Source organism: Amblyomma maculatum, chromosome 10, assembly GCF_055883805.1.
Source record: "Amblyomma maculatum isolate TAMU_Amacu chromosome 10, ASM5588380v1, whole genome shotgun sequence".
Classification (NCBI taxonomy): Eukaryota; Metazoa; Arthropoda; class Arachnida; order Ixodida; family Ixodidae; genus Amblyomma; species Amblyomma maculatum.
The window spans coordinates 3,619,939-3,629,751 of record NC_139353.1 but is presented as its reverse complement, the minus strand read 5'-3'; the positions used below and the strand labels follow the sequence as shown (position 1 = coordinate 3,629,751).

Below are 9,813 nucleotides of genomic sequence, written 5' to 3'. Positions count from 1 at the left end.
ATGGATGGATGGATGGATGGATGGATGGATGGATGGATGGATGGATGGATGGATGGATGGATGGATGGATGGATGGATGGATGGATGGATGGATGGATGGATGGATGGATGGGTGGGTGGGTGGGTGGGTGGGTGGGTGGGTGGGTGGATGGATGGATGGATGGATGGATGGATGGATGGATGGATGGATGGATGGATGGGTGGGTGGGTGGGTGGGTGGGTGGATGGATGGATGGATGGGTGGGTGGGTGGGTGGGTGGATGGATGGATGGATGGATGGATGGATGGATGGATGGATGGATGGATGGGTGGGTGGGTGGGTGGGTGAATGGATGGATGGATGGATGGATGGGTGGGTGGGTGGGTGGGTGGATGGATGGATGGATGGATGGATGGATGGATGGATGGATGGATGGATGGATGGATGGATGGATAAGGCTGAACCCTTTGAATCGGGCGGCGGCGCCACAGGCCGCCTAGCCGTGAATAGTAATATATAGTGTGGACCTATTCTTGCCTTCCTTTCAGCCACCAATCAGCTAACCTTCGTTTGGTTATTTCTACCCTTTTAAAGTCTATTTTCCCTTCATTATCCTTAAACCCCAATGCTTTGGCTAAATCTGGCCCATTGCCTTGAACTATAGGGCGGAGCCCTTTACAGGAAATTATTAAGTGTTCAGGCGTTTCCTCATCCTCCCCACACACCCTGCACAGCATGTCTATCTCTTGGTACTTGACTCGGTACGTCTTAGTCCGCAATACTCCTGTCCTAGCCTCGAACAACAATGGGCTGCCCCTAGAATTATCGTAAATGTTTTCTTTGGCTATTTCCTGCTTGAACGTTCGGTACATTTCTAATGCTGATTTAGTCTCCATCCCTGTTTTCCACAGACCCCTCTCTGTTTCCTTAACCTTTTTCTTAATTGATGATTCCTGGCTGGTCCCCCTACTTCTGTCCAAATATTTGCTTGCCAATTTTCTTGTCCGCCTTCTCCATCTTGTGTCAACATTCCTCATGTAGAGGTAGCTGAAGACTTTCCTAGCCCACCGCTTTTCTCCCATTTTTCTCAATCGTTGCTCAAACGCTATCTTGCTGCCAGCTTCCCTGCTCTCATAAGAAGACCATCCCAGGTCACCCTGCACACCTTGGTTTGGCGTATTCCCATGAGCTCCCAAAGCAAGCCTACCCACCCCGCGCTGTTTAATTTCCAACCGTGTTCGGACCTCTGATCTCATACACAGGACTGCGTTGGCAAAAGTCAGACTAGGAACCATCACCCCTTTCCAAATCCCTCGCACCACTTCATACCTATTGTAATTCCAAAGCGCCCTGTTTTTCATGACGGCTGCGTTTCTACTTCCTTTAGCTGCCACATATTTTTCATGCTCCGTTAGGTATTCAGCTCCAGTATTTATCCACACCCCAAGATACTTGTACTTATCCACTACTTCCAGCATGTCCTCCTGTATCCTATGTTCGCTGACCTCATTATCATTAAAAATCATGACTGCCGATTTTTCCTTGCTAAACTGCAGACCTAACTTATCTCCCTCTGTACCGCAGATATCCATCAACTCCTGCAAATCTACCCTGTTGTCAGCCATCAGTACTATATCATCTGCATACATTAGTCCTGGTAATGACTGTGGGATAAATTCTCCTTGCTTGAATAAAGAAAGGTTGAAGCCGAGTCCACTCCCCTCTAGTTTAGCCTCTAATCCTTGCAGGTACAGCATGAACAACAAAGGTGACAGGGGACATCCTTGTCTAAGCCCCTTCTTTACCTCTACAGGCTTCGACACCTTTTTTTCCCATTTTATTAGCACTTGGTTATCCTTATAAATATCTTTTAAAAGATTAGTTACTCCGCTTTCCACACCTAACACATCCAGAATACTCCATAAGGCTTCTTGAAGTACACTGTCATAGGCTCCTTTGATATCTAGAAAAGCTAGCCATAGGGGTCTGTGTTCCTTTTCTGCTACCTCGATACACTGTGTCAATGAGAACAGATTGTCCTCTAACCTCCTTTGTTTCCGGAAGCCATTCTGCAGCTCTCCCAGCACCCCCTTGCTCTCTACCCATGCCTGCAGTCTGTCCTTTATAATCTGCATCACCACCCTGTAGACCACTGATATGTTACTGTTATGGGACGGTAGTTGCCTATGTCAGCTTTGTCCCCCTTTCCCTTATATATCATGCTCATTCTACTTAGTCTCCATTCATCAGGAACTTTGCCATCCATTAACATTTTGCTCACCACCTCTCTTAACGTTTCCTTAGACTTTGGGCCCAACATCTTTAATAACCTAACAGGAATACCATCTGGGCCTGCTGATGTGCTACTTGGTACTCTCTTCTCAGCCCTTTCCCACTCTCTTTGTCCAATTGGAACAATTGCACTAACCGGTCTATCGTCCTCTACTAAGGCACCTACTACATTTCTTTGTTCTTTAAACTTTTCTGACATCGTTAGTCGTATATGCTCTATTGCCTTTTCCCCTTCTAGCCGAATACCTTGATCTGTAACAATAGACCTCTGCTCTAGGCTAGTCTTATTACTCAGGGAATTCAAGTGTTGCCAGAATTTCTTAGCTGCATTTTTATCCCTTTTGTTTACTTCTGACAGCCACTGGGAACCTTGTCTTCTAATTTTCTCATTGATTAAGTAGGATGCCTCCCTTCTACATTTTATGTATTTATCCCATTTTCTCTCAACGTCTGCTTCTGGGTCTCCCCTATGCTTAGAATATCTGTGTTCCCTGGAGGCTTCCTGGCGTTTCTCTATGGCCTTCTTCACCTCCCCATCCCACCAGCTCTTTGGTTTTCGTCTTGTCCTTTTTTTCCTGACTCGCACCTTAGCCAACTCTAGCCCAAACAGTCCCATTAACTTTGTGTATGTCCACTCTGCTTTCTTATCCTTAGAGATTACTGCTTCAATTTGGGTGCTTGCTTTTTCTATTTGCTGCTCCGAGTAAAAGATCCCATCTGGCTGGTCATCATGTTTCATTCCCGAATTAGTTTTTATTCCAAAACTCATCTTGATACGTTTATGATCACTGCCTAGACTCCTGGCACCATGTTCATCTATGTTCATGACCCTTAGCCTATCGTACATCCTGTGTGACATTATCGCATAATCTATTGTCGAATGCAGACTCCCTACCTCCCACGTTATGACCCCGTCACACTTCTCAGTACTGTTACAGACAACTAAGTCGTGTCTTTCACACATATCCAGCAGCATGGTACCTGTCGAGTCTGTGTATCCATCTATATCTTCTATATGAGCATTCATGTCCCCTACTATAATTATTTCGCATCCTTTTCCTAGCTCATTAATGTCACCTGCTATACATTCTACCATTTTTTTTGTTTTCCTCTTTGGCAGTTGCTCCTGTCCACAGGTATACAAAGCCAAGGAGTGTTTGCTCCCCTGCCACTTTTCCTTTTAGCCATAAATGTTCCTTACATTCCTGTTTGACTCTTTGCCAATTTGTACTTTTATGGATGAATGCCCCAATTCCCCCTCCCTTTCTGCTGCCCTCTGTTCTGTTGCAGTATTCCCATGCATAATCAGGGTTACAGGGTGGTTGCTCCATGTCCCGAAGATGCGTCTCCACAAATCCATAAACCATTAACTTCTCCTGCCTAAGCTGCTCGTCTATTTCCTCCCATTTTAGCCTATTCCTGCCTCCTTGCATGTTAATATACCCTATGTCTGAATTAATTTGGCTCTTGCGCTTATGCCTGTTGCTTCTCCTATGGCTTCTATGTTTCCCTAGTCTATGTTCGTCCTCTTGGTCGCCTTTGTTTAAACTGGTGGCTTCAGGGCCCTGGGCCCTCCTAAAAAAGCTGTTGCCTGGCGGCCTATCCTGCCTCCTACCCTCCTACCGGTGGCCCGGCTGTAGTGGATGCCTTCTCGTGCAAACGGGTGGAGGCCGGCCTCGTACACATCCCTGTTAACCTCCATTGTGGTGTGCCCAAGTCGTCGGCTTAGGCTCCTAATGACCCGGTTGGCTTCGACTACTCTCCCCTCTGTTCTGCTGGACTGCCCTTCTACTTCCGGGATTGTGCATACAGTCACGTGTACTTTCTCAGAGGCCTCCTTTATGTTATTCATACCTACTTCTAACTGCCTCCCGAGATTCCGGCTCGTCCCCTTCAAGACATCATTGAGTCCAGCATGGATGATGACCAGGGTTTCTACATCCCTGTTGTTCCCTACCACCTCCTGGGCTTTGGTCATCGCTTCAACCATACCTTTCCCCGATTGGGCCTCCACCTTCAAACGCCTGTCACCCTTCACTGTTGCTAGGACAGCTTCCTCAAACCTTGCTACATTTGAGTCCCCCACCACCAGAACTCTCCTACGATCCAGCCTTTCATCTCCAGCTTGCGCTAACTGCCGCCCGGTTCGCTCTCGTTGGTTCTCCTGTCGTAGCGGCGTTTCACCTTTCTCGCGCGATTCTGGGCTTGTCGCTAGCCCTCCCGCGAACTGTTTTGCTACTTCGCTGTAGCATCGTGTAGCCGCCTCTTGCGACTCCACCGCCACCGGGTGATCTTCTCTGCCCGCCTCCTTTCCATCTCCGTCATCATGAGGGGTCTTAACGCTGGTCTCATCCACCCCCTGACTTTGCTCCGACCCGGGGTCTTTCGCTGTCCGCGCCATAAGCGCCTTCACCTGACCTTCCAGCTCGGCTCGCTTTTGTTGTTCTTCCCTGAGCTGAGACCCTACCTCCTCTAGCTGGTCGGTCTTTGCCCCTTCCATCCTAACCAGCTCTACTGCCTGTGCCTCCAGCGCCATCCTTTTCTCCCTCTCAACCTTCAGGTCCCTCCCGAGCTCCTGAATCTTTACGGCCCATTCACCCTCCAGCCTCAGAATGGTCTCCTTAAACCTAACGCACAACTTGCACGAGAAACTAGTCTCCCCCGCGTCATCTAAGCTTTCAAAACCAGTTTCATCCATGTAGCACCAGCGCCTGCACTCGTCACATTGCACCAGCTCCTCGCCCCCCATGTCTTCCTTAACTTTACGACCCATAGGCAGCCCGCCCACCTACCTAGGGAAAACGGTTACCTCCGCTTTCCCTGGTCCTATGATTGAAATTAGTGCTTTAACGCATGCAGGAGAATACGCTTTCAAAGCTAAACAATAAATATAAAAGCGCACTTAGCTTCGGACGACGTCGCTGGCAAATTCCCTCGGAGTCCCCAGAAGTCTGCACGTGGTCCGCCTGAAGCTACGAAGAGCGGCCCGAACATGAACGCCACGGAGCAGACTAAAAAGAAAAAATAAAAGAGAAAGAAAAAAGCTGACACAAATAAAGCTTTTAATATTATATTTAGCCTAATTGACGCTACTTAAAGCTGACCCACATGAAGCGATTTTCCTGCGGAAAACCTCGCGAACAGTCGCCCGGCGGCCGTTCGCTGTTGACCAAGCAGGCTACTGCTTGGAGTCGTGCGCGCCGGCGATACGAAAAAACTCATAAAAAGTGTGCTAAATTCTGTTGTTGCCATAAATAATAAGCCGAATGTCAGAACTGAGTCCTTCTTGAGGATCACTGAGCCTTGCAAGCAAGTTTCTGCTCACAGCCGGCTGTCACCGTTGCGGCGCGGCTACTGCGGCCCGCCTGCACGCCAGTTCCGTTAAAAAGTGAAGCCGAATTATTAATCATATTTTGCTTTTATTACTAGAGAATGGGACTGAGAGTTGGGCAGTTCTATCCCTCCTAACTCCCCAAGAACCCAAACAGCGGCCGAGAGCCATCCCTTCCTTTCAATAAAGGCTTCATTCATTCATTCATTCATTCATTCATGAGTAGACCATTTACTATAGCACGAAGGAATTTCATAGCGCTGTTTCATGTGCCATCGATGCGAAACAAAACAGGCCTAGCGACGACTAGGGAGCAGCGCTCGGCTGTAAGCGTTGCGATTTTGCCTAATTTGATGATGGAGACGAAGCGGGACCGTTTGCGACGTTCCGCTCAACAACATTCGCTCATTAAACTCTGCTGCAAAGCGACGCGCCTGCAGTACGCTGTTGTTGCGGCGTCGGGCGTACTCGAGGGCTGTATGCAAGCGCTGTCGAGCGCCATTTTACACGCTGCCTATTATATTTTACTTGTTGCTCTTGAAATGTCATTTAGTGTGAAAAGTGCGTTGTTGAAGCGGACCAGCTCTTGCGTTTTCTCGCTCGGGCGCCGACGCCGCCAGTTTTTCGCTGCATGTGGTACGGCACGACGACGGTGCGTCAGCGGACCGCCGCACCGCATGAAGTTCGCAAAATTCGCTCCATGGGGCGGCCTTTTAGGCGGTAACTTCGTATTTCAATGAACTTTAAAAATCTCCCGAGTGTTGATAGAAGAGTTCGAACGTTTCAGCAGCCGCATCGACATATGATGTCTCCTTGTGATTTCGCACTTTGCTTTCACGTCCTGTGTCTCGTCGCTCATGGTTGTAACACGCACATTGATTACGTTGATCGAACACCTTATAAAAATTTATTCGAAATTCGCACAAGTAAAGCATGCTTCGCACGCGAGCACGCGGAACCAGGCGGAACGACGAGTGCGTGTCTACCGTGGTCAGAATGGAAAGGAAAACAGAAAATCTTGTCACTAAACATCCGCTTCAAACCTTCATCAAACCTTCAAAATCTTTTTATAATAATGAGTCAAGCGCAGCGGTTGACAGCCGTTGTGATTGCCGCTCGACAGATGGCGCTCACGGAGAATACTTGAATTATCATCATCATCGCCATCTATCTCCTTTTTAGTTTTGCTCCTTTAATGCAATACAGCTCCTTTGCAGTATAGACCTTGGAGAAGTGCCGTGTGACTCCTCTTGGGTAGGTTGCGTATGAATAAGTGTCATTATTGATTGTAATAAATTTCTTGCATTTGCTCGTGGGTAAGTTTTGGTTTAAGTAAACAAACTATAATGAAACCTTACTCGCGCTTAGCCATTAGGCGCACATAATTACTTTCTCAATCCCAGAACGCTACATCAGGGCAATCTCACAAACCTACAGTACATTCGTCCTAGAGAAGAACAACCAGAGCTTTAGTTACCGAGCTATAACCGAGAAGGGCAAATAGCGCCATCGCTGAGCACAACCGGGCTTCGCACACGTGAAACCGCAGCTCACATTAATCATCCAAAAATGCGAGAGTGCGAAGTTACGTTAGCTGCTGCACCCTCGGAGCTGGCGAGCACCGGCAGGCGCCAGCGAACGCAACGCCACCACACGGCCGCGCGGCTGCTCCGCCCAAAGTTATTAGAGCGATCTTCGCTTGAGCTACATGCGACCGAAAAAGGGAGCGTCGTGACAAGGCGGCGCGGCGAAAGCGATCATCGTTCGTTCTGTCGCCTGCTGACTGGGAAAGATGCATGCACGCATGGAGGAAGGAAAGCTTAGGAGAGGCCCTGACGTCATTTTTTTGAAGCCGGCGCGGCCGCGCCGCGACCGGGCTAACCGGGCGCTGCAACGTCTCTCCTCCTCCTTTACCCTTTCTCCGCGACTCTCACGTACCTAGGGCCCTTAGCAACGCTGTTGCTAGTGGCCCGAGTTTTCATAGCAACGCGTCGCCGTTGCTAATGGCCCGACTTGGCTAACCCTAAATTATGATGTCACTTCCGCCACACTTTCTCCAATGCATTGGGAATGGCAAGGGCCTCTCCTAAGTTGTTTCCTTCCTCCATGCATGCACGCGACAGCGCGAACAGACAGCAACGCGAAATGGCGACGACACTCTGTGTTCTGGCTAGTACGCATCACCGCGAAACTATTTGCAAATGCAACAACAGTCAGAAAAATTACAATTGAATTATTTTGCGACATGTGGAACAAAATGCATTTACAGCACACCGTATTGAGCTTGATGAGCTTAACATGTGCTAACTTGCGCTATAATGGTCACGTGACCTTTTTTTTTGTTGATATTAGACGCTCGTTGAATCCTTGGCCATTCACCATTGTTACAAAGCTAGAAATACTGCAAAGAAAGAAAATGAGGGGCAGTGACATACACTGAGCATACGTCACTGCCGCGCATGCACAATTCATGATCGCCCGTGCACCTCCGGGCGGAACGAGCGAAATTTTCTGTGTTGTCCGAGTGACGAGCCAAGCGACACATGCATTTCTGTTCGCGCGAAGGCTTCGCGAGACGCGTGCCGCCGTCGCGCTCACGTTAGTTTTCGTGTACATGCATGAGCTCAGCCCTGGTTGCTAGCAAAATTTCACGTTATTCCCCGACCTTTTTGTGACTGCATGGTCGCAGCTGCTGAAAAATAAAAATTCACGCTCGCATTATCGGTTTCGACAAATTAATACTACAGATATGCTGCCCTTCGCCTACCGCGCACTAGCTTTCGCTGCCACTCCACGGTGTCAGTCAGGAGCCGGTTTCGATCGCCGCGCCACCTGCGCCGGGAAGCCGCCGGGCGCCGCCCGCGATGTACAGCGGAGGCGGGGAGTTTTCAAACTGAAGCTGGTTCTAATAACGTTGCTTCAGCCGCCGACCTTCCACATGTACTGTCTAAAAGTGCGGTTGGTGCAGTTTGGCGCACTGCACCCAGTCATAGCTTACAACTGCGTCCGTCACTAGCACTAGAACACCAAACCTAATGTCACAGTTGCGCACGGAAAATGCGTGAAATGTATCCCACAGCATGGGCTCACATGAGGCGTCGTGCTGGCGAGGGTTCGTTCGGAGTTGTGCCTGTAAAGTTGGTTCCCCCGCCGAAAATTGAACACCTGACGTCACAAAAGTCATGTGATCGCCTCTCGGCGAATGGCGCTAGGAGCGACGAGGAAAAACAGACGCCCAACTCAGGAACACTAGTCGGTGATAGTGTTCCTGTGCGGGAGCATATACAGGAGCACCAGTCAGTGATAGGGAGCCTACAGCATGTAGGCTCCCTAGTCAGTGATAAATCCTAGCGCCATCTATCGCATCCGCTACAAAGCTCTCTCTCCGATGTAGCAAAATTTCGCCCTTCCCAAAAGCGGAGTCTGCGCTCCTGTCTATATTACTCTGGTCAAGACCCTCCCGGAATGAGAGGTTCCACCTGGTATTGTAGCGGCGTGTGCATGGATCCGACAGGAGCGGGTTGAATTGAGTTATCGGGTCCAAAACCGGTTACCGGGTTCATGTAAACCCCCATGGGGTCGGGTCGAGAAGACGACGGGTCGAGCCCAGTTAGCCCAGTCAACTCCCGCGCAGGAGGTGGATTGACTTGACTCGACCCTGCTGCAGGAAGCATGTAAACGCTGTCGGGGTGAATCGGGGCACAGTGGGAAAAAACAGTACGGAAAACGCTAGAAATGCGCGGGGAAAAAAAAAACCGTCTGCTAGTTCTTCGCCTCAACGCGAGGTGCCACCGCAGCTCGTCCAGAGCCGGTTTTGCGCTCGTCGGGCCGGACTCGTAAACTCGCGGCAGGGTCGAGTCCACTCCGATCAGCTCCCCAACTCGACCTTGCGCTGTCGGGTCCATGTAAACAGGGCTTAGTGGCCTCGCTCCGAGCACCTCTTTGCGACTATGACTTTTCATTATCAGCACTCAGCGATGTCACAGGTGGCACCATCATCGTTGCCTTCTAAGCTCAAAATAAGTAATGCAAAAGTTCACATTTTGTGAAGTTTTGACCAAATTAAGCCCAGTTGATTATTATTACTGATAAACAATTGATAAAGCTCTTCGAACCTGTTCAGAACTGCATGGATTCGCGTACATTTATGCCTTATCGCCTAATCTATAAGCAGTGTTTCTCAACACAAAACAGCAAAAAAACAAACGAT

The 9,813-nt window shown here is 49.2% G+C and overlaps 1 protein-coding gene across 3 annotated transcripts in view; it reads right to left on the bottom strand.

Moving 5' to 3' along the window:
- LOC146175423 (uncharacterized) overlaps nucleotides 1-9,813 on the bottom strand; it is a 57,465-nt gene that overhangs the window by 44,379 nt on the left and 3,273 nt on the right. For 2 of the 3 annotated variants that reach the window (XR_014701397.1, XR_014701398.1), the window contains exon 2: nucleotides 5,175-5,283. Coding sequence is in view for 1 of the 3 variants with exons in the window: in XM_084581766.1 (XP_084437892.1) it covers nucleotides 3,816-5,045 (1,230 nt within the window). In the remaining 2 variants the exon portion in view is untranslated. Of the gene's footprint in view, nucleotides 1-412; nucleotides 5,284-9,813 lie in introns of those variants that run through there. The other variant, XM_084581766.1, reaches the window with a different exon arrangement.